The 25,787-nt window shown below is 45.1% G+C and overlaps 1 protein-coding gene across 1 annotated transcript in view; it reads right to left on the reverse strand.

Annotated features, from left to right (window-relative positions):
* The window catches only part of LOC119966981 (inactive tyrosine-protein kinase 7-like), a 331,205-nt gene that overhangs the window by 73,577 nt on the left and 231,841 nt on the right, over window positions 1-25,787 (reverse strand). The window contains exons 8-9 of the mRNA XM_038798955.1: window positions 13,132-13,265; window positions 3,848-3,983 (exon numbers count right to left, since the gene is read on the reverse strand). Coding sequence (XP_038654883.1) covers window positions 3,848-3,983; window positions 13,132-13,265 — 270 coding nt within the window. The remainder of the gene's footprint in view (window positions 1-3,847; window positions 3,984-13,131; window positions 13,266-25,787) is intronic.

Here is a 25,787-nt window from a genome sequence, read left to right on the forward strand (position 1 = left end):
GCTGAGGAACGGAGAAACGAGTGAACACTTCGGCCAAGAGAATGAGGATGTAGGTATGGAACTCAGGAAGGGAGGCTGTGAGGTTCTTAAGCAAATTGACATAGGGAGTGACAAAGTATTTTGAGGTGTTGCCGGGCTTAAAAGTGGACAAATCTCCAGGTCCAGTTGAATTTTCTCCCAAGCTACTATGGGAGGTGAGGGAGGAGATTGCAGGTTCTCTCACCCAAATTTCTAATTCCTCTCTGGCCATGGGGAAGGTGTCAGAGTACTGGAGAACAGCTATCGTGATTCCACTATTTGGGAAGGTTGGAGGGATAAGCCAGGGAACTAGATATCAATGAGTCTCACATCAATGGTAGGGAAATTATTGGGGCAAATTCTGAAGGAGAGAATCTCTCTCCACTTGCAGAGGCACGGTTTGATCAGGAATAGTCAGCATGGCTTGGTCAGAGGGAGGACATGCCTAACAAATTTCATTGAAATTTCTGAGGTGTGTATATGAGGGTAGTGCAGTTGATGCCATTTATATGGATTTTAGCAAAACCTTTGACAAGATTCGACATGGGATACTTATAAAGAGGGCAGAGGTAAGGTGGCAACAGCATAGATCATTATGTGGTGGTAAGATCAGTAAGTTTGCGGATGACACAAAGATTGGCCGGGTGGTTAACAGTGAGGTTCAGTGCCTTGGGTTACAGGAAGATCTAGACAGGATGGTCAAATAGGCAAAAAAGTGGCAGATGGATTTTAACCTTGAAAGTGTGAAGTGATACATTTTGGAAGGAGTAATTTAACAAGGATTCAATGAATGGCATGACATTAGGAAGTTCAGAGGAACATAGGGACCGTGGCGTGTTTGTCCATACATCTCCGAGGGCAGATTAATAGGGTGATAAAAAAGACAAATGAGACACGCCTTTCTCAATCGAGGTCATGTTGCAGTTGTACAGAACTTTGGTGTATTCTAAACAAAAAATAAAAGTTAAGATCTATCAAGCCAGGTTCCATCCTGGTTACGGGATCGTAACAGGAGGGGTCAAATGTGTTGAACAGAATTTCCTAGATTGTGCGTATTGGTCATCTAGGCCGGAGGTACTGCTGTATCTGGGGAATAAGGTGAACCAAGTAGACCAAGTGACTGTATGGAAACACTCAAACTTCGAAATTAGATGTCTGATTCAATGGGGTGATAAAAAATTGAGCCAGAGTAAAATTAAACCAAAGTCCGCCATGGTCTTTGGGCAACACGTTAGCGCAGTGGTTAGCACAGCTCCAGGGTCCCAGGTTCGATTCCCTGCTGGGTCACTGTCTGTGCGGAGTCTGCATGTTCTCCCCGTGTGTGCGTGGGTTTCCTCCGGGTACTCTGGTTTCCTCCCACAGTCCAAAGATGTGCAGGTTAGGTGGATTGGCTATGATAAATTGTCCTTCGTGACCAAAAAGGTTAAGGGAGAGGGTGGAGGCATGGGTTAAGTGGGGTGCTCTTTCCAAGGGCCGGTACAGACTCGATGGGCCAAATGACCTCCTTCTGCACTGTAAATTCTATGATTCTATGAAGAATGGTAACAGGACAATGGGCAATCTTCAAGGAGTTCAGGTGCAGACTCGGTACATTCCAGCTAGGATGCAATGTAGGCGAACCGATCCCAGTTCCTTGGATGAGCAGACACGCAGAGAATATGATAAAACAAAAGAAACGGTGTACAATGCATATCAGGTGAATGCTTTGTGAGAACCAATCCAAATACAATAAGCAGTGAGGAGTCATCTAGATTTACAGCACAGAAAAGGCCCTTCGGCCCATCACATCTGCACCGGTCAAAAACAACCACCTAACCAATCCCATTTTCCAGCACTTGGCCTTGTATGACTTAGCATCACAAGTGCACATCTAAATACTTCTTAAATGTTAGGAGGGTCTCTGCCTCCACCACCCTTTCAGGCAGCAAAGTTCCAGACTCCCACCACCCTCTGGGTGAAAATGTTTCCCCTCACATCCCCTCTAAACCTCCTGCCCCTTACCTTCAATCTATGCCCACTGATCATTGATCCCTCCACCAAGGGGGAAAGTTTCTTCCTGTCTACTCTATCTATGCCCTCATAATTCTATACATCTCAATCATGTCCCTCCTCTGCTCCAAGGAGAACCATCCAAGTCTATCCAATCTCTCTCTACATCTAAAACTCTCCAGCCCTGACAACGTCCTGGTAAATCTCCTCTGCATCTTTCCAGTGCTATCACATCCCTCTTTTAATGTGGATTCCAGCACTGCCACTATACACTCGCTGTGGCCTAATCAAAGTTTTATGCAGTTTCAGCATAACCTTCCTGCTCTTAAACTCTATGCCTTGGCTAATAAAGGCAAGTATACCATATGCTTCCTTAACTACTGTATTCACCGGCTCTGCTACCTTAAGGGGCCAGTGTACATGGATGGACACGAAGATCCCTCTGATCCTCGGTGTTTTCCAGGGTCCTGCCGTTTAACATGTACTCCCTTGCCTTGTTTGTCCTGCTTAAGTACATCACCTCATAATTAACCGGATTGAATTCCATTTGTCACTGATCAGCCCATCTAACCAGCCTGTCTGTATCTTCCTGTAAGCTGAGGCTATCCTCCTCACAATAGGTGGGAGGGACAGACAACAGCAGGGTGGGGTGGCAGCGGGAAGAAAGAAACTGGAGATGGGGAGAGCGGAGAGACAGGAAGTTACGGGCCTTTATGACTATGATCATTGTCACCTAAATTTTCCCCTTTGACTATTTCAAAGAGTTGCCACAGGAATGATGGGCTGAATCATCTCCTTCCTGATGCATTATTCTACGATTTGTCAAGGCACATCCCCCCCCCCCCCCCCCTCCAGGAGAAATTGGAAGGAGATTATTATTCTGGTCCACTTCCAGATTCTTTTGGTTAAAATTATGATTTATTTTGAAAAACCTTGATCAGCATGATAAATGACTAGTTAATCTGGTTTGGTAATGCAGTTGAGGGATAAATGTAGACTCGGACCCCTGTTCTTCACATGGAATGAACTAAATCTGGTCACCATCCAACATTCCATTGCTTTGAGATGTGCAAATGACAAAAAACACGATGAAGTCCTACATTGGTGAAAAAGATCACAAAAGCTCATAGAACATAGAACAGTACAGCACGGAACAGGCCCTTCGGCCCTCGATGTTGTGCCGAGCAATGATCACCCTACTCAAACCCACGTATCCACCCTATACCCGTAACCCAACAACCCCCCCCTTAACCTTACTTTTTAGGACACTACGGGCAATTCAGTGTGGTCCCTTCTGGTAGCTGGATGTAGTGCCCTGTGTCACAAGTAACAGGCATATTGGAGATGAGCTCCAAGACTGAAGAACATGCTAGCCCTAGTCTTTAGCATAGTGGGCTAAACAGCTGTCTTGTAATGCAGAAACAAGGCCAGCAGCACGAGTTCAATTCCCGTACCGGCCTCCCCGAACTAGGCGCTTTTCACAGTAACTTCATTGAAGCCTACTTGTGACAATAAGCGATTATTATTATCATTATTCAGGTTCAACACAAACAGTCAACTGGATGAGGCATTAGAAATTGCTAGACGGTGGGAATGTATCATTGCAGAATATGACAGGGGAAAACAAGGTGCACCCTGGGGAACAACGCCATGATGTCGAAACATGGGATTTTCTATTCTGCAGCAGAGCGAGTGATCTAAGTCATCTTGTACAGCACGTCCTGTATTACTGAATTCATGCTCCAAACAAAATGGTTGAATTTAATCAATTGAGAAATTGTTGGAAATAAAATAAAGTAATTCAAGTTAGCTACCTGCAGTGAATGAATGTCTGACTTACCCAAGACGTGGACGCGCACAGTTTCCTCAATGCTTCCTGCTGGAGTGCTACTCCGACATTTATACAGAGTTCCATCGTACACCTCAACATTCTTAATACGCAGAGTTCCATTGTCAAACTCCTCAAATCGGTGGTCCTGCAAATAAATAAAGACAATTAGGAGCCATTGGAATTTATGGTAGCTGCCAACAGGCTAAACAAAAAAAATCCTGCAATTCTTTGCCAAATAAAGAATGTTTTGTTTTTCTTGAATTACTTCAGACAAGAATTGAGATTGAAAAATTGGATTTTTAAGTGGCTTGCACGGAAGATGGTTAATGCTTCCAAATTAGTATCTGTGAAATAGAAACGGTGTTTTTATATACAGGGCAATGTTGTAGCTGCACCTTTGTTTTAGATCATTTGTGAAATCAAATTTCACCTGATGAACTTCGAAGTTGCATTGCATCGATGTAAATGTGATGGGAGGTTGGCCTCTTAGCTCAGTCATTTACTAATGAGCGGTTACCTAGTTACTTCATAGGGCAGTAAGTCTCTACCATGTAGGGTGCTACTGGAATTGGGCAAGGTTTGGAATCAGGGACAGCATGGTGTCGCAGTGGTTAGCACTGCTGCCTCATGGCGCCGAGGACCTATGTTCGATCCCGATCCCGTGTGGAGTTTGCACATTCTCCCCGTGTCTGTGTGGGTCCCCCCCCCCCCATAATCCAAAGATGCGCATGGTGGATGGAATAATGGCCACGCTAAATTGCGTGTACTTAAAATTTATTTTAAAAATTGAAAGCAGGTTTGACTACAATCGCCTCTATATTTGAATGGTCTGCCAACTTTCATCATCCAGGATTCACAAACAATGAAGAATAGAAAGAAACCTGTACCTTGAAGCACTGAATAGTGTATTAAGGTAATGAGTTAAAAACCTGTACCTTGAAGCACTGAATAGTGTATTAAGGTAATGAGTTAAATGGCTCATTTGCCAAATATGCTAATTGAGGGTCTGCACATTGGAGAGAGCTCAACATCTACTGAAGCATATGGGATGCTTACATCAGTTGAAGACAAGTTAGAGGATGGCCAGTACAGCCCCTGAATCAAACTATACCTCACATCTGGAGTTGTTTTACTCACTGAGGCATAAAGGAAACATTCAGGTTAGGAAGAAAACTTCCAGAACCTTCTCCTACCAGGGAATTGAAGGACAAGAAACAAATGAGAAAATGAGATCCTTTACTCTTAAAGGGGCATGACTAAGAAGATAGGTTTAAAGATAAAGACATTAAAAAGCACTTTAGATTAATGAGAAACCAGGACACTAGGACAATAATTTTAAAAAAGGCAAGTACAGGACTGATGAAGAACTAGATTTACGAAAGGAACAACCAATATTTCCAAATGACGGTGAGTCAAATTAACTTACTTCAGAGCCAATTATATGATGCAGAGAGATTGCTGATCTTTCATTTTAAATGGGTAAGCTAACATGGTCTGAATCACTTTCTCCACCTGTATCTTACAGGACTTTCCAAAATAAGATATTTTACAGAATAAGCCACAAATTTACAAGTGAACAAAATATATCACCATATCGTTCAAACTTGAAACAAGTGTTAGAAATTTCAGACTTTCTGCTGTAATTCCGATTAAAGGGAGCAGCATGCTCAATCTTGGGGAATAATCTGACCTTGTTGGAGCTTCAGCAGGAGATAGTGACACAAACTTGCATTCATGAGGGTAAGAACAACAGGGATAGCACATTTCTGACGGAATGCAGTTTAAGAATGTGCTGGAAGAGGGTGAGCAGCACAGGAAATCCAGGCAGGAATTGCAAGACTCCTCTTTGTACATCTTGGTCTCTGACTAGTATTCAGTTTTGAACATTGGTGAGAGTGATCATTATTTTGCGGAACCAGAGGGAAGTCCATTGTACCACTGGTGAACTGGGACAGGCAGGGTGCTAAGGAAGGTTAAAAACAGCTATCGCAATAAAGAATTAGGGGAGGAGGAGTGGCACGGTGGTAATGTCACTGGATTCACAATCCAAAGGTCCAGGCTGATGGTCTGAGGACACGGGTTTGAATCCCATCACGGCAGCTGGTGGAATTTAAATTCAGTTAATAAATCTGGAATTAAAAGCTAGCCTGAGTGGTGGTGACCATTGCAGATTGCTGTAAAACTCTGCCAGTTCACTGATGTCAGCACAGTAGCATAGTGGTTAGCACAGTTGCTTCACAGCTCCAGGGTCCCAGGTTCGATTCCTGACTTGGGTCACTGTCTGTGCGGAGTCTGCAAGTTCTCCCCGTCTCTGCGTGGGCACCGGTGGTCCGGTTTCCTCCCACAGTCCAAAGATGTGCAGGTTAGGTGGATTGGCCATGGTAAATTGCCTTTAGTGTCCAAAAAGGTTAAGTAGGGGTTACGGGGATGGGGAAGAGATGTGGGCTGAGTAGGGTGCTCTTTGTAAGGGCTGGTGCAGACTCGATGGACCAAATGGCCACCTTCTGCACTGTAAATTCTTGATTCTATGTCCTTAAAACCACCTAGCAGGCCTCTGAGTTGTATCAAATCACATACAATGTCTGAATGGAATGAAACTGGATGGACAACCCAGTGACAACCTTGTCACTGGAAACAATGACAAACCCAGCCCTGTTCATCTGCAAAGCCCTTCTTCCTAACATCTGTGGATTTGTGCCAAAATTGGGAAAACTGTTTCACAGACTGGTCTAGCCTGACATAGTCATACTCATGGAAGCATACCTTACAGACAATGTCTCCATCACCACCCTTGGTATGTCCTCGGTGTTGAGGACCTAAATATTCATCAGCAAAAATGGCACAGTAGCATTGCCAATGAGCAAGCCGGCCAAATGGCTGCCAGACAGGGCCCATGGCAGGTGATGAGGGCCAAGGAGCGGGAACTACTAGACCTGGTCCTCACCTGCCACAGGTACATCTGGGTAATACGATAACAATGGGCTACTTCAGTTTATATATATATATATATTGTGTAAACCTAATTAGCACTAATGCTGTGGGAGATGAATTCCTGGAATGTGTACAAGAGGTTTCTGGCGCAGTACACGGAAGAACCAGCTCGATTTGAGGTATTGTGGATTAGTATCGTGCGGTGAAAAATAGTTAATTAATAACCGTGTCATAATGGAGCCTTTAGGAAATACTGACCATAAGGTGATAGAACGTTACATGAAGTTTGCAACTTACAAAGCTCATCTACACCAAAAGATTGGACGGTAGACAGACAATGGCTAGCATTCAAAGTAGTATTACATGGTCTACAACAAATATACATTCTACTAAGACACATGACCCAACAGGAAATGCGAATCAACTGTGGCTAACAAAGGAAGTTAAAGATGGCATTAGATCAAGGAAGTGGCTTTCAGGTTGATAGAAAAAGTGATAATCCCAAAGACTGGGAGCAATTTAGAACCAAATGGAAAAGAGAATATGAATGTGATTGAGAACCATAAATGCAGGCTATAAAAGTTTTTTTACGTCTGTAATAAAGCAAAAGATTGACAAGGACAAATGTGAGTCTATTACAGTCAGAGACAAGAGAACTTCTATAGAGAATAAGAAAATGGTGGAGAAACTGAACAATTACTTTGTGTCTGTCTTCACAGAGGAAGATATAGGAAATGTCCCAGAAATACTGGGTAAGTAAGGTGCTTGTGAAAATTAGGAGCTGAAAGAAATTTGCATTAATAAAGAGGCAGTTGACGAAAAACTAACTGGATTGATAGTTAATAAAAGCCCTGACCCAATAAACTGCATCTGTGTTGAAGGTGATGGCTATAAAGATAGTAAATGTATTGGTATTTATCTTTCAAAATTCTACAGATGCTGGAAAGGTGCCTGCAGACTGGGAAGAGGCAAGTTGGGAGGGAGTGGGAAAATGGAGAACTACACACCTGTCAAGTTTGGTATCAACAGTCGGGAACAGGCTAGGACTATTATAAAGGATGCGATAACTAGTCACACGGAAAATAATGATGTAACTGGAAAGAGTCAACATGGAAAAACGAAAGGGAAATCATGTTAAACATACCTATTGGAGTTTTTTGAGGATGTTACTTGTAGCATGTGGTATAGTTGGATTTTCAAAAAGCTTTTGATAAGATCCCACACAGATCAGTAAACAAAATTGGAGCGCGTGATTGGGAGTAATACACTGGTTATGTATTGAGAATTGATCAAGAGGCAGAAAGCAGAGTAAAAACAAAAAACAGGGCATCTTCAGGATGGCAGGTTTTTACTAAGGGGCACCACAAGGTTCAGTGCTATATATGATTTAGATCTGGGGTCTAAATGTAATTATTTACAAATTTGCTGATGTCATAAAACATATGTGATTAGGTGTGAAATTACCCACTTTGAAAACAGAAAGGCAGAAGATTTCTTAAATAGAGAGGAGAGGTTGGGAAGTGTTGATGTTGGAAGGTTTGGGTGTGCAAGTTCATGAGTCACTAAAAGCAAACATGCAGGTGCAGCCAGCAATTAGGAAGGTAAATGGGATGATAGGCTTCATAACAACAGGATTTGATGGAGGAAAGATGTCTTGCTGCAAATGTGTAGAGCTTTGGTGAGACCGCACCTGGAGTAGTCTACAGTTTAGGTCTCCTTACCGAAGGAAACACTTCCCATGGGGGACTGCAATACAAGTTCATCAGACTAATCAATGGAATGGCAGGATTGTCTCATGAGGAGAGATTGAGGAAATTGGGCCTGTATTCTTTAGAGTTTCGAAGAATGGGCAGCACAAGTGGTTAGCACTGTGGCTTCACAGCGCCAGGGTTCCAGGTTCGATTCCCCACTGGGTCACTGTCTGTGCAGAGTCTGCACGTTCTCCCCATGTCTGCGTGGGTTTCCTCCGGGTGCTCCGGTTTCCTCCCACAGTCAAAAGACGTGCAAGTTAGGTGGATTGGCCAGGCTAAATTGCCAAAAAGGTTCGGATGGGTTATTGGTTTGTGGGATAGGGTGGAAGTGATGGCTTAAGTGGGTCGGTGCAGACTCGATGGGCCGAATGGACTCCTTCTGCGCTGTATGTTCTATAATGAGAGGTGATCTCATTGAAGTGGACAAAATAGTTTGGATGAGGAAACCAAAAGTAACATTTCTAAGTTTGCTGATGACACAATTGGTGGGAATGTGAGTGGTGAGGAGGAGGTCGAGGCTTCAAGGTGATTTAAACAAGTTGAGTAAGTGGGTAAATACATGGTGGATACAGTATAATATGGATAAATGTGAAGTTATCCACTTCAGGCAACAGAATGGCAGAGTATTGATAGTAATAGACAGGATATGTTGACATACAAAGGGACCTGGGTGTCCTAGTACACCAGTCACAGAAAGTAAACATGCAGCTACAGCAAGCAGTTAGGAAGGCTAATGGTATGTTGGCCTTCATTGTAAGAGGATTGGCGTACAGGAGCAGGGATGTCCTACTGCAGCTGTACAGGGCCTTGGTGATACTGCAGCTGTACAGGGCCTTGGTGATACTGCAGCTGTACAGGGCCTTGGTGATACTGCAGCTGTACAGGGCCTTGGTGATACTGCAGCTGTACAGGGCCTTGGTGATACTGCAGCTGTACAGGGCCTTGGTGATACTGCAGCTGTACAGGGCCTTGGTGATACTGCAGCTGTACAGGGCCTTGGTGATACTGCAGCTGTACAGGGCCTTGGTGATACTGCAGCTGTACAGGGCCTTGGTGATACTGCAGCTGTACAGGGCCTTGGTGATACTGCAGCTGTACAGGGCCTTGGTGATACTGCAGCTGTACAGGGCCTTGGTGATACTGCAGCTGTACAGGGCCTTGGTGATACTGCAGCTGTACAGGGCCTTGGTGATACTGCAGCTGTACAGGGCCTTGGTGAGACCGTATAGAGTATTGTGCGCCGTTTTGGTCCCCTTATCTAAGAAAGGACATATTTGCCACAGAGGGAGTGCAGTAAAGGTTCACCAGACTGATCCCGGGGATAGCAGGATTATTGTATGAGGAGAGATTGGATCAGCTAGGCCTCTATCCACTGGAATCTATAATGAGAGGGGATCTGATTGAAATGTTTAAAATTCTGGCAGGGCTGGGCAGATAGGATGCAGGGATATTGTTTCCTCTGGCTGGAGGGGTCTAGATCAAGGGGTCACAGTCTGAGGGTACAGGGTAGGTCATTTAGGACTGAGATGAGGAGAAATGTCTTCACTCAGAGGGGGGTGAACCTGTGGAATTCTCTATCTTAGAAAACTGTGGAGGATAAATCACTGATTAATTGTTAAGAAGGAAATAGATACATTTCTCGAGTCTAAAGGTATCAAGGGGTATGTGGAGAGCACTGGAGTATGACATTGAGATAGACGATCAGCTGTGATCATGTTGAATTGCGCAGCAGCTCAAAGGGCCGAATAGCCTTTATAGTGATTGCACTAAAAAGGGAGCAGAGGAGATTCACAAGGATGTTGCCTAAGTTGGAGAGTTTCAGGTATGAAGAGAGGCTGGCCATGTTGGTGTTGTTTTTCTTAGAGCAGAGAAGGTTGAGGGGGGACCTATTTGAGAAGTACAAAATTATGAGGGATAGATAGGGTAGACGTTTTCCTTTAGTAGAGCCAATAACTAGGGGGCATAGATTTAGGTAATGGGCAGGAGATTTTGAGGGGTTAGAAGGAAAAGCCTTTTCACCCAGAGGGTACTGGGAATCTTAATCTCACCTGAAAGAGGTGGGAACCCTCACAATATTTAAGAAACATTTTGGTGAGCACTTGAAACACCAGAGCATACAAGACTACAGACCAAGTACTGGGAAATGGGATTAGAATAGATGGATCCCGGATGGCCACTCAGACACAATGGACAAAGGGCCGCCTCCTGTGCTGTAAAACTCTGACTCTGTGACTAGCCTCCTCCTGCTCCTATGTTTCTAAAATTCTTACAGGACTGGACAGGATGGGTGCAGGAAGGAGGTTTCCCCTGGCTGCTAAATCTAAAACCAGCTGAGATTAGGAGGAATCTTTTACTTAGAGGGTGGTAATATTTGGAATTCTTCACCCCAGAGGTTTGTGGAAACTCAATCATTGAGCACAATCAAGACAGAAATCAATAGATTTTTGGATACTAATGACAGTCAGGGATTTAGGGACAGCACAAGAGTGGCTTTGAGGTAGCTGATCAGCCATTAACTGAATGGTGGAGCAGGCTTGATAGGCCAAATGGCCTCCCACATCTATGTTCCATTGTTAGAGGAACAGAGAGGCACTCCTGGAGTCACAGGCATGACCCCAGGTGCAAGGGTGAAGGATGTTACTCAGCTGCAGCAGAACATTCTTGTGTGGGTGGGTGGGAGAGTTCTGGGGCATTGGAACCTGGACAAGCTAATGGATTGTACCTCACCATGGCCAGGACTAATATTGTGGCAGGAGGTGCCATTGTGAGAGTTTAAACTAACTTGGAAGGGCATTGGGAACTTGGACATGGATTCAGAGGTGGGAGAAGAAAAGTTGGAAAAAGAAAGCAAAAAATAAAGAAGCAGGTAAGTAAGGAAGTGAAAACGAAGACTATAAAATAGACAACAAAACAGCAGTTTAGTGTACACTGGTGTACACTCTTCAATTCAAGGAATCCAGTAAATATGGCAAATGAACAGAGAGCAAAGATAGACACTTGGAAGCATATCAGAGCTATTACTGAAACAAGGAACTTACTTACTAACAAAGAACACTCAACATTTCTGGTTGCAGGATTATTAGGATTTTTGCTCAGACCACCAATTAGCATGAGTCACTGCAATTCAGTTTGCCCCTCCCTCAAATCCTAGACAACATGATTGGTTGCCATTCAAGAACATTTCTCCAACTACATGTATCAGTAGCAAAAGTAACTGAGTTTAGCTGCAGCGGCTCTTGTTTCTATTGTTGAGATCTCCAATAGTGGGTGAGTCATCCACATACTCCTCAAGAGCAACCCATATCAGGTTTACATACGATTAAGCTACTTTCAAAAATACCAACTGTGGTTCCAGAGAACATACAGTGCAGAAGAAGGCCATTCGGCCCATTGGGTCTGCATCGACCCACTGGTTCGGTGATAACACTCTTGCCTGCTTCAGTAGGTTGTGGCTTCAAGTCCATTCTCCAACACAAAATCTAGGCTGACAAACCTGCGCAGTTTTGAGGGAGCCCTGCACTGTCAGAGGTGCCATCTTTCAGATAAGACGTTAAACATCCTCTCAGATGTAAATGATATTAGAACATAGAACATAGAACAGTACAGCACAGAACAGGCCCTTCGGCCCTCGATGTTGTGCCGAGCCATGATCACCCTACTCAGACCCACGTATCCACCCTATACCCGTAACCCAACAACCCCCCCCTTAACCTTACTTTTTAGGACACTACGGGCAATTTAGCATGGCCAATCCACCTAACCCACACATCTTTGGACTGTGGGAGGAAACCGGAGCACCCGGAGGAAACCCACGCACACACGGGGAGGACGTGCAGACTCCGCACAGACAGTGACCCAGCCGGGAATCGAACCTGGGACCCTGGAGCTGTGAAGCATTTATGCTAACCACCATGCTACCGTGCTGCCCACTAACTCTGACGAACTCTAGGTGCTTTTAAAAAAATAATTATCTGGTTATCACATCGCTGCCAATGGACCAGCGAATCAGTTGCCACTTTTCTTCCATTTGGCTGTAAAGTGCTTTGGGATGTCCCTAGAATGTAAATGGACCTATATAAATCCAAGTTATTTAGGTTGTTTAGAGTCAGTTATAGCTGAAGACTTTAATGAAATGCCATAATATTGAACTGCTCGTGTAGGGCTCACTATGATTTATGGCTACAAGTGAAATTTAGCATTGTTGCACAATCTTTGCCCTTGAACATTAAAACATCTAATGCTCCATTATTCTTTCCAGCTGATTTCAGCAGGGTTATGATAATGGCGCTGTAACTGCTCTCAGTATTCCTGAATAAGAACAAAGGGTAAAACTATGCAAAGCTTCAAACTCCAAATTCAGTCATTCCTCTTCAAAACGAGGATATGTGAAGACTGAATGGTGAAGAGCTACTCAGCTGAGATGTGTCTTCTGCCTGAAAAGCCCACCGGCAGCCATTATTTGTACTTGTGAAAGGCAGGAAAGGTATGAATGGAACCATACCTGAACAAAATTGCCTTCAAAAAGAGGGGTGGATAGACATTTCCATTTACCCTTCCTTCACCAATGAGAACAAACATAAATCACACAGATACCTCCAAAGACATACTTACACCAGAAATGTCCACATTGTTCCGGAACCAGGTAACTGTGGGAGTGGGGTTAGCCCGGGTACTACAGTGCAAAAATCCTGGCTTCCCTTCATCCAGCTTGCTGCTAGTTGGTTTGACGACCCACTCTGGGAATGCTGAGAGAAGAATTCATAAGAATAACTTCCATTACCAGTCTTCATCATTTGTCTTGTATTAAAATCATATTAAGAAAAAATAAAGTGGCAAGCTGGTCAAATCATGCTCCACTGATTGGTTCAGTATGTAAATGTACCATGAAACATTGCACTAAGCCACTATTGGTTCAGTATGTAAATGTACCATGAAACATTGCACTAAGCCACTATTGGTTCAGTATGTAAATGTACCATGAAACATTGCACTAAGCCACTATTGGTTCAGTATGTAAATGTACCATGAAACATTGCACTAAGCCACTATTGGTTCAGTATGTAAATGTACCATGAAACATTGCACTAAGCCACTATTGGTTCAGTATGTAAATGTACCATGAAACATTGCACTAAGCCACTATTGGTTCAGTATGTAAATGTACCATGAAACATTGCACTAAGCCACTATTGGTTCAGTATGTAAATGTACCATGAAACATTGCACTAAGCCACTATTGGTTCAGTATGTAAATGTACCATGAAACATTGCACTAAGCCACAAACACCAGGGGTTCCAATTTAGAACAAATGTGTAATTTCTCTACAGCGTGGACTCTATAAACTACATACTTACTCGGACTCTACAGATCGAAACTAGTGAGAAAGAGAGAGAAAACTCTGCAGGCTAATTAAAGAGCTATAAAGAATTACAACGTCAATGATATGGGGACTTAAAATTATCCTAATAAAGGGCAATAACGGGATACGGTTTCGAAGAGTGTTCAGGAAAACCTTCTTCAACAAATACAGGGGTTGGTTAGCTCAGTTGGCTGGATGGCTGGTTTGTGATGCAGAATGATGCCAATAGCACGGGTTCAATTCCTGTACCAGCTGAGCTTACCATGAAGGCCCTACCTTGCCCCTAGCCTGAGATGTGGTGACCTCCGGTCCACGCTCTCCTCCTCAAAAGGGGAGTGCATGCTCTGGGACTATGGTAACTTTCAGTTCATGCTTGCATTAATTTTATTTTTGGGCGGCACGGTGGTTAGCACTCTCAGCGCCAGGGACCCAGGTTCAATTCTCCCCTTGGGTAACTGTCTGTGTGGAGTTGCACTTTCTCCCAGTGTCTGCGTGGGTTTCCTCCGGGTGCTCGGTTTCCTCCCACAGTCCAAAGATGTGCAGGTCAGGTGGACTGGCCATGCTAAAATTGCCCCTTAAGGTCCAAAAAAAAGTTAGGTGGGGTTACTGGATTTATGGGGATGGTGTGGAGGCGTGGGCTTAAGTAGGGTGCTCTTTCCAAGGCTGGTGCAGACTCGATGGGCCGAATGCCGAATGGCACTGTAAATGCTATGATTCTATGATACATTTCTTTTTTTTTAATAAACAATTTTATTGAGGTAGTTTTTGGCTTTATAAACAGTTACAGACATCATCAGAAAGGAAGCAAAAAAGGCAAAAATGTGCAAACATCCACGTTCTTTCAATACTTCCACCGTAACATATTGCACAAGCCCGCTCCCCTCCCATCGGTACTACCCGCCATATTTTCCCTCCTACTCTACTCTAACCCCCCCCCCCCCCCTGCTGACGCTCACTCTCCCGCAAAGAAGTCAATAAATGGTTACCACCTCCGGGTGAACCCCTGCACAGAACCCCTCAAGGCGAACTTGATTTTTTCCATCCCCAGGAAACTCGACATGTCCGCTAGCCACCACTCCGTCTTCGGGGGCTTTGAGTCCCTCCACGCCAATAGTATTCGTCGCCGGGCTATCAGGGAAGCAAAGGCCAGCACATCGGCCTCTTTCTCCCCCTGGACGCCCGGGTCTTCCGAAACCCCAAAAATTGCCACCCCTGGGCTCATCACCACCCTTGTTTTTAGCACCTGGGACATGACCCCCGCAAATCCCTCCCAGTATCCCCTCAGCTCAGGGCATGCCCAAAACATGTGAACATGGTTCGCTGGTCCTCCCGCGCACCTAGCGCATTTGTCCTCTATCCCGGAAAATTTGCTCATCCGAGTCACCGTCATATGGGCCCGGTGAACGACCTTAAATTGGATCAGCCCGAGCCTAGCACATGTCGCGGTCGAGTTTACCCTACTCAGGGCCTCTGCCCACAGCCCATCCTCCATTTCCCCGCCTAGCTCCTCCTCCCATTTAAGTTTCAGTTCCTCTGTCTGGGACCCTTCCTCCCTCATGAGCACCTTATAAATACCCGAGACTCTACCCTCCCCTTCGTCCCTCCCAGAGACTATTCTGTCTAGGATCCCCATTGGCGGGAGGCGCGGGAAAGATGGGACCTGTCTACAAACAAAGTCCCGCAACTGTAGGTATCTAAAATCATTTCCCCTTACCACCCCAAATTTCTCCTCCAAGCTCCTCAAACTCGCGAAGCTCCCTTCCAGGAACATATCACCCACCCTTCCCGCCCCTGCTCGCCGCCATACTCGGAACCCCCCATCCATACTGCCGGGGGCAAACCGATGGTTGTCGCAGATTGGCGCCCAGACAGACGCCCCCATCTCCCCCACATGCCTCCTCCACTGGCCCCATATCCGCAGGGTCGCCACCACTACCGGGCTGGTGGTGTACTTGGCCGGCGGCAGCGGTAGAGGAGCCGTGACCAGGGCTTCCAAACTGGAGCCCCTGCACGAAGCCGCCTCCACCCGCTCCCAAATAGACCCCGTACCCACCATCCACTTCCTTATCATAGCGATGTTGGCCGCCCAGTAATAATTGACCAGACTCGGCAAAGCCAGCCCTCCCTCGCTGCGGTTCCTCTCCAACATCGCCTTCTTTACCCGCGGAGACTTTCCCGCCCAGACAAAGCTCATGATCAGCCCGTTAACTCTTTTGAAGAAGGACTGTGGGATAAAGATCGGGAGGCACTGAAAAATAAACAAAAATCGAGGGAGGATTGTCATCTTTACAGTCTGCACCCTCCCTGCCAGCGACAGCGGGAGTGCATCCCATCTCCGAAACTCTCCCTTCATTTGCTCCACCACCCTGGCCAAATTTAACTTATGCAGCCTGCCCCAGTCTCGTGCCACCTGGATTCCCAAATACCGGAAATTTTCCTCAACCAGCCTAAACGGTAGCCCTCTCAATCTATTCTCCTGGCCCCTTGCCTGGACCACAAACATTTCACTCTTGACCGTATTTAATTTGTATCCTGAGAACTGGCCGAACTCCCTCAGCATTCCCAGTATAGTTCCCATCCCGGCCACTGGGTCCGACACGTACAGGAGCAGGTCGTCTGCATAAAGAGAAACCCTGTGTTCAACCCCGCCCCTCACCATCCCCTTCCAACCCTCTGCGGCTCTCAGCGCCATCGCCAGCGGCTCTATGGCCAGCGCAAACAGCAGCGGGGAGAGCGGGCAGCCCTGCCTGGTCCCTCGGTACAACCTAAAGTACTCCGACACTTCTCTGTTAGTCCTGACGCTGGCCCTCGGGGCCTGATATAATAATTTGATCCAATCCACCAATCCCTCCCCGAACCCAAACCGTCCGAGCACCTCCCATAGATAGTCCCACTCTACCCGGTCAAAGGCCTTCTCGGCGTCCATTGCCACCACTACCTCCACATCTCTACCCGCCGGGGGCATCATTATCACGTTGAGCAATCTCCTCAGATTGGCCGCCAGCTGCCGACCTTTAACGAACCCAGTTTGATCCTCCCCAATCACCTCCGGTACTATGATACATTTCTGACCCTATGACAAAGGGGAAGCATTGCTGGTTCTGGGGAACGAGGTTGGTCCAGTAAATTAAACATTAATGCGGGAGTATTTATGGAATAGTGATCATTAGCCCATAACCTCCTCAGAGTGGCAATCACCAGCAGATTGCCAATCTGGAGGGAATTATCCTTGTTGAAGTTCCAAAGTCCCTATCTCGCCCAATCTTCCGCTTTGAAGCGGGAACAGTGAAGCCCCACTCCCAGCTGAATCGGCACAGAGTATCGGGAGTGCTGGCAGGTAAGACATGGGGCGGGTCGGAAAGGAGCAGGATGTCAAAGTTAGACCGGGAGGGGGCTGTCTGAGTCGGGAGGGGAAAAGGGTGAAGCTGGGCCATGGCTTTGCTTGGTTGGGAACTCAACACCACCTTCCTACGGGCAAATAGAGATGGGCAATAAATGCAGCGACCCCCACATCCCATATATGATTTTTTTAAAAAGACAGCAGAAAAGGGGGGGCGTGGGTAAATGACAGATATCACATTAATGCAATTGAGAAGCAAGATAAATATACAAAAGTTCAGATGGAAATTGAAAAAGGAAATAAAAGGGGCAAAGAGAGTATAAAAGTATAAGAGAATGGAATCTAATAAAGAGAATGCAAAAGTCTTTCTTTTTTATTTGATGGGATATGAGCATTGCAAGTAAAGCCAACATTTGTTGTCCCTCCCAGCTGCTGTTGAACATGCCATCTTTTTGAACCACTCAAGTCCATCTTGTGTAGGTACACCCACAGTGATCTTAGGAAGGGAGCTACAGGAGTTTGACACGGCACCAGTGAGGGAACGACGATACATTTCCAAGCCAGGATGGTGAGTGACTTGGAGGGGAACTTAGAGGTGGTGGTGTTCCCAGGTATCTGCTGTCCTTGTCCTAAGTAGTAGAAGTTGCCGGTTTGGAAGGTACTATTTAAGGAGGTTAGGCAAGTTGCTGCACTGCATCTTGTATATAGTAGTGAATGTTTAAAGTGGTGGATGGTATGCAAATCAAGGGGACTGCTTTGTCCTTGATGGTGTTGAGCTTGAGTGCTGTTGGAGCTGCACTCCTCCAGGCAAGTCATCCAGTCATTTACAACCCTTCTAGTTTATCCCTCAATCTCCTTTGTCCCAAGGAGAACAACTAGCTTCTTCCACCTAACCTTGTTGCTACAACAGCTAACAGCAATGCTACATCCCCATAGTTGCTACAGTGTGATTGTGAGCATCATGGTACAGTATCACTATGGAATTTTTTCATTCTGCTGGAGTTCAACAAATAGGGCATGTTATGTGAGAGATTAGTACGTCATCTTCATGCTGCACCACTTCCACAGGGAAATTGTCAAGGCCAGAACCTTTGTCGTTTTCCATCTGTTTGCAATAATTGCCACTTGGTCAAAATCTTTCCAACGTGAATTTTATCAGTTGAGGATTTACAGATCTTGGATTGCCTTTAAAAACACACAGGCGCATGCATGTCAGTGAGGAGTTGAATGACCCAAGCCTTCTCTGTCCACCATTTGTTCTTTAGATTGCAGGCTCTTTTCTAAGGAGAACAACGATACTTATCCAATCTATCAAGAGTTGTTATCTCTGGGTTGTTGCCCGTGCCACGTGATAGTGAGACGAGGAATAGGGAGAGCGAGCAATTAAACACGTGGCTACAGGGATGGTGCAGGCAGGAGGGATTCAGATTTCTGGTTAACTGGGGCTCTTTCTGGGGAAGGTGGGACCTCTATAGACAGGATGGTCTACATCTGAACCTGAGGGGCACCAATATCCTGGGGGGGGGGGGGGGGGGGGGGGGGGGAGAGAGAGATTTGATAGTGCTCTTTGGGGGGGTTTAAACTAATTCAGCAGGGGCATGGGAACCTGGATTGTAGTTTTGGGGTACGGGAGATTGAGAGTATAGAGGTCAGGAGCACAGATTTTACTTCGCAGGAGGGTGCCAGTGTTCAGGTAGGTGGTTTGAAGTGTCTCTACTTCAATGCCAGGAGTATACAAAATAAGGTAGGGGAACTGGCAGCATGGGTTGGTACCTGGGACTTCAATGTTGTGGCCATTTCAGAGACATGGATAGAGCAGGGACAGGAATGGTTGTTGCAGGTTCCGGGGTTTAGGTGTTTTAGTAAGCTCAGAGAAGGGGGCAAAAGAGGGGGAGGTGTGGCGCTGCTAGTCAAGGACAGTATTACGGTGGCGGAAAGGATGCTAGATGGGGACTCTTCTTCCGAGGTAGTATGGGCTGAGGTTAGAAACAGGAAAGGAGAGGTCACCCTGTTGGGAGTTTTCTATAGGCCACCTAATAGTTCTAGGGATGTAGAGGAAAGGATGGCGAAGATGATTCTGGAAAAGAGCGAAAGTAACAGGGTAGTTGTTATGGGAGAATTTAACTTTCCAAATATTGACTGGAAAAGATATAGTTCGAGTACATTAGATGGGTCGTTCTTTGTACAATGTGTGCAGGAGGGTTTCCTGACACAATATGTTGACAGGCCAACAAGAGGCGAGGCTACATTGGATTTGGTTTTGGGTAACGAACCAGGCCAGGTGTTAGATCTGGAGGTAGGTGAGCACTTTGGAAACAGTGACCACAATTCGGTGACCTTTACGTTAGTGATGGAAAGGGATAAGTATACCCCGGAGGGCAAGGGTTATAGCTGGGGGAAGGGCAATTATGATGCCATTAGACATGACTTAGGATGTGTAGGTTGGAGAAGTAAGGTGCAAGGGTTGGGCACACTGGATATGTGGAGCTTGTTCAAGGAACAGCTATTGCGTGTTCTTGATAAGTACGTACAGGGAGGAAGGGGTAGAGCAAGGGAACCGTGGTTTACCAAAGAAGTGGAATCTCTTGTTAAGAGGAAGAAGGAGGCCTATGTGAAGATGAGGCGTGAAGTTTCAGTTGGGGCGCTTGATAGTTACAAGGAAGCGAGGAAGGATCTAAAGAGAGAACTAAGACGAGCAAGGAGGGGATATGAGAAGTCTTTGGCAGGTAGGATCAAGGAAAACCCAAAAGCTTTCTATAGGTATGTCAGGAATAAAAGAATGACTAGGGTAAGAGTAGGGCCAGTCAAGGACAGTGGTGGGAAGTTGTGTGTGGAGGCTGAGGAGATAAGCGAGATACTAAATGAATACTTTTCGTCAGTATTCACTCAGGAAAAAGATAATGTTGTGGAGGAGAATGCTGAGACCCAGGCTATTAGAATAGATGGCATTGAGGTGCGTAGGGAAGAAGTGTTGGCAATTCTGGACAAGGTGAAAATAGATAAGTCCCCGGGGCCTGATGGGATTTATCCTAGGATTCTCTGGGAAGCCAAGGAAGAGATTGCTGAGCCGTTGGCTTTGATTTTTATGTCATCATTGGCTACAGGAATAGTGCCAGAGGACTGGAGGATAGCAAATGTGGTCCCTTTGTTCAAGTAGAGATAACCCCGGTAACTATAGGCCGGTGAGCCTCACGTCTGTTGTGGGTAAAGTCTTGGAGAGGATTATAAGAGATACGATTTATAATCATCTAGATAGGAATAATATGATTAGGGATAGTCAGCATGGTTTTGTGAAGGGTAGGTCATGCCTCACAAACCTTATCGAGTTCTTTGAGAAGGTGACTGAACAGGTAGACGAGGGTAGAGCAGTTGATGTGGTGTACATGGATTTCAGTAAAGCGTTTGATAAGGTTCCCCACGGTCGGCTATTGCAAAAAATACGGAGGCTGGGGATTGAGGGTGATTTAGAGATGTGGATCAGAAATTGGCTAGTTGAAAGAAGACAGAGGGTGGTGGTTGATGGCAAATGTTCAGAATGGAGTTCAGTTACGAGTGGCGTACCACAAGGATCTGTTCTGGGGCCGTTGCTGTTTGTCATTTTTATAAATGACCTAGAGGAGGGCACAGAAGGTTGGGTGAGTAAATTTGCAGACGACACTAAAGTCGGTGGAGTTGCAGACAGTGTGGAAGGATGTTGCAGGTTACAGAGGGACATAGATAAGCTGCAGAGCTGGGCTGAGAGGTGGCAAATGGAGTTTAATGTGGAGAAGTGTGAGGTGATTCACTTTGGAAAGAATAACAGGAATGCGGAATATTTGGCTAATGGTAAAATTCTTGGCAGTGTGGATGAGCAGAGGGGATCTCGGTGTCCATGTACATAGATCCCTGAAAGTTGCCACCCAGGTTGATAGGGTTGTGAAGAAGGCCTATGGTGTGTTGGCCTTTATTGGTAGAGGGATTGAGTTCCGGAGCCATGAGGTCATGTTGCAGCTGTACAAAACTCTGGTACGGCCACATTTGGAGTATTGCGTACACTTCTGGTTGCCTCATTATAGGAAGGACGTGGAAGCTTTGGAACAGGTGCAGAGGAGATTTACCAGGATGTTGCCTGGTATGGAGGGAAAATCTTATGAGGAAAGGCTGATGGACTTGAGGTTGTTTTCGTTAGAGTGAAGAAGGTTAAGAGGTGACTTAATAGAAGCATACAAAATGATCAGAGGGTTAGATAGGGTGGACAGTGAGAGCCTTCTCCCGCGGATGAAGGTGGCTAGCACGAGGGGACATAGCCTTAAATTGAGGGGTAATAGATATAGGACAGAGGTCAGAGGTAGGTTTTCTACGCAAAGAGTGGTGAGGCCGTGGAATGCCCTACCTGCAACAGTAGTGAACTCGCCAACATTGAGGGCATTTAAAAGTTTATTGGATAAGCATATGGATGATAATGGCATAGTGTAGGTTAGTTGGCCTATAGTTTTTGACTTCCCATGTCGGTGCAACATCGTGGGCCAAAGGGCCTGTACTGCGCTGTATCGTTCTATGTTCTATCCTTGCAGCTGAAGTCTCTCATCCCTGGAACCATTCTCATGAATTTTTTTTAACCCTCTCTGAATTTTTATATTCTTCCTAAAGTGCAGTGCCCAGAATGGGACACAATACTCAGTTGAGGTTTTATAAAGGTTCATTATAATTTCCTTGCTTTTGTACTTTATTCCTCTAGCGAAGCACTAACACCTTAATGACTTTGTGATAGTCAGGATCAGAGATCGATAAGTAAGCAACACACTTGATATGGTTACAGCCAACGAATGCTGGACAAACTACCAATTAATTTGCTCATTATTGACACTTGAGCCAATCCCTCAGCTGCAACAGATACAGAGAAAGCTCAAGGTTCCTGGCCTGTCAAACACCCAAGCTCAAAGACGTTCAAAAACAAATCAATTGGAATTTACAGAAATGGATGGTCACTCATCAAACAAGCATCCACTGCAATCTAAGAAATCCTTCAACATATCAAAACGGTTTTCTTAAAGAGGGATACAGAAATATGAAAACTCATCAATTGTAAATGGGCAGCACTCCAAACCTGGCAATTTCCAAACTCCACAGAAGATAAGCTCGTTCACCAGGCATCCAAAGCTGAGTTTTAAAAAAGAACCTGGACTTGAGTGGTTCAAGAAGGTGGGATGCCAGCACCTTCACTAATTGCCCTAGGGAAGGTGATGGTAAGTCACATTACTGAACTGCTGCAATCCATCTCACACTGCTGGTAGGGAGCGTCAGGATTTTGATCTAGTAACGATGAACGAATGGGAATATATTTCCAAGTCAAGATCATGTTAAACTTGATGGGGAACTTGCAAATGGTGGTGTTCCCATGTGTCTGCTGCCCCTGCCTTGCTATGTGGTAGATAACACAGTTTTAAGAGGTGCTTTCAAAGAAGCCTCAGCGAGTTGCTGAGTGTATCTTGTAGACAGCAGACACTGCTGCTACTGTGGAGAGTCAATGTTTAAGGAGGTTGGATGGGTACTTTGTCCTGGAGGGTTTTCATCTTCTCCAATGCTGTTGGAACATTAGTCACCCAGCCAAGTGGAAAGTATTCCTTTACAATCCTGACTTATTCCATGATGGGGATGGGAACCGATGCAGGAAGTCGGAAGGTAGTAAAACAGGAACAGAAACAAAAGGCAGTAAGGGGGAATTGTGCAAGGCAGAGAAGCCATAAGTCAAAAATCAAAAAGGTCGACAGTACAAGGTACAGTGACTGAGGGGAGCTCAGTGAATAGGCCCAGTAATACTAAAAGGAATAAAAAGGGAAGTAAAAACATAAATGGAAAGCGACGCGGCAGGTTGTTACATGAAGATATGGGTTCAACGACAAGGAAAATTAGGAGAAAAGTTAAGACGAAAAATAACTTCGGAGAGGTTACTGATGAAGGTGTTAAGATTCAAAACAGAGGTATAAAAGCCAACATAGGTGTACTTTACCTGAATGCTCGTAGTATTCGGAATAAGGTAAATCAGTAGATGGCGCAAATCATCGTGAATGACGATGATTTAGCGGCCATTACTGAAACATGGTTAAAGGATGGTCACGACTGGGAGTTAAATATCCGAGGGTATCAAACTATTCGGAAGGACAGAGTGGATAGTAAGGGAGGTGGTGCAGCTCTGTTATTTAAGGATGACATCCGGGCAATAGTAAGGGATGACATCGGTGCTATGGAGGATAAGGTTGAATCCATTTGGGTGGAAATCAGGAATAGTAAGGCGAAAAATTCACTGATGGGAGTAGTCTATTGGACACCAAATAGTAACATTATGGTGGGGCAGGCAATAAACAAAGAAATAACTGATGAATGTAGAAATGGTATAGCAGTGATCATGGGGGATTTTAATCTACATGTCGATTGGTTTAACCAGGTCGGTCAAGGCAGCCTTGAGGAGGAGTTTATAGAATGTATCCGCGATAGTTTCCTGGAACAGTATGTAATGGAATCCATGAGGGAACAAGTTGTTCCTGTGTAATTGATTAATGACCTTATAGTTAGGGATCCTCTCGGAACAAGCGATCACAATATGGTGGAATTTAAAATACAGATGGAGGGTGAGAAGGTAAAACCAAATACTAGTGTTTTGTGCTTAAACAAAGGAGATTACAATGGGATGAAAGAAGAGCTAGCTAAGGTAGACTGGGAGCAAAGAATTTATGGTGAAACAGTTGAGGAACAGTGGAGAACCTTACAAGCGATTTTTCACAGTGCTCAGGAAAAGGTTTATACCAACAAAAAGGAAGGATGGTAGAAAGAGGGAAAATCGACCGTGGATATCTAAGGAAATAAGGGAGAGTATCAAGTTGAAGGAAAAAGCATACAAAGTGGCAAAGGTTAGTGGGAGACTAGAGGACTGGGAAATCTTTAGGGGGCAACAGAAAGCTACTAAAAAAGCTATAAAGAAGAGTAAGATAGAGTATGAGAGTAAACTTGCTCAGAATATAAAAATAGATAGTAAAAGTTTCTACAAATATATAAAACAAAAAAGAGTGGGTACGGTAAATATTGGTCATTTAGAGGATGAGAGGGGAGATTTAATAATGGGAGATGAGGAAAATAGCTGAGGAACTGAACAGGTTTTTTGGTCGGTCTTCAGAGTGAAAGACACAAATAACATGCCAGTGACTGATAGAAATGAGGCTATGACAGATGAGGACCTTGAAAGGATTGTTATCAGTAAGGAGATAGTGATGGCCAAGCTAATGGGGCTAAAGGTAGACAAGTTTCCTGGCCCTGATGGAATGCTTCCCAGAGTGCTAAAAGAGATGGCTAGGGAAATTGCAAATGCAGGTTCAGGGGGGTATTGTTTAGGTTAATTTAATTTATTTTAAATTTATTTTGTTGTTCCTCGGGTTTTTTGGGGGGGGGGGCTCATTATATGCGTTGTTATGGGTCCGGGGGGTGTTTATTATTGTTATTATTATTGTTTTGTTGTTATACATTTTTCAAAAATTTCAATAAACATTTAAAAAAAAAAAAAATTACCAAAATTCACTAGACTCTGGGGTGGTCCCGACAGATTAGAAATTAGCAAACGTAACACCACTGTTCAAAAAAGGAGGTAGGCAGAAAGCGGGTAATTATAAGCCAGTCAGCTTAATTTTGGTAGCAGGGAAGCTGCTGGAATCTATCAAGGAAGAAATAGCGAGGCATCTGGATGGAAATTGTCCCATTGGGCAGACGCAGCATGGGTTCATAAAGGGCAGGTCATGCCTAACTAATTTAGTGGAATTTTCTGACGACATTACCAGTGCAGTACATAATCGGGAGCCAATGGATGTGGTATATCTGGATTTTCAGAAAGCTTTTGACAAGGTGCCACACAAAAGGTTGCTGCATAAGATAAAGATGCATGGCATTAAGAGTAAAGTAGTAGCATTGATAGAGGCAGTTGTGGACAGGGCCCTCAACAGTGTGCGGTCCATCTCCCATGCCACTACCCTCGCCCCCTCCACTCCCTCCCAGAACAAGGATAGAGTCCCCCTCGTTCTCACATTTCATCCCACCAGCCTCCGTATGCAAAGCATAATCCTCCTTCTTTTTCGCCAACTCCAGCGTGATGTCACCACCAAACACATCTTCCCTTCACTCCCTCTGTCAGCATTCCGCAGAGACCGTTCCCTCCGAGACAATCTAGTCCACTCCTCCACCATACCCAGTACCTGGTTTAGCTCACCAGGCTAAATCGCTGGCTTTTAAAGCAGACCAAGCAGGCCAGCAGCACGGTTCGATTCCTGTACCAGCCTCCCCGGACAGGCGCCGGAATGTGGTGACTAGGGGCTTTTCACAGTAACTTCATTGAAGCCTACTCGTGACAATAAGCAATTTCAATTCAATTCAATTCAATTCATCACCCATGGCGCCTTCCCATGCAATCGCAGAAGGTGTAACACCTGCCCCTTTACCTCGTCCATGCTTAACATTCCAGGCCCAAAACACTCATTCCAGGTTAAGCAGCGTTTCACTTGCATCGCCTCCAATTTGATCTACTGCATTCGCTGCTCCCAATGTGG

Source organism: Scyliorhinus canicula, chromosome 6 (assembly GCF_902713615.1).
Source record: "Scyliorhinus canicula chromosome 6, sScyCan1.1, whole genome shotgun sequence".
Taxonomy (NCBI): Eukaryota; Metazoa; Chordata; class Chondrichthyes; order Carcharhiniformes; family Scyliorhinidae; genus Scyliorhinus; species Scyliorhinus canicula.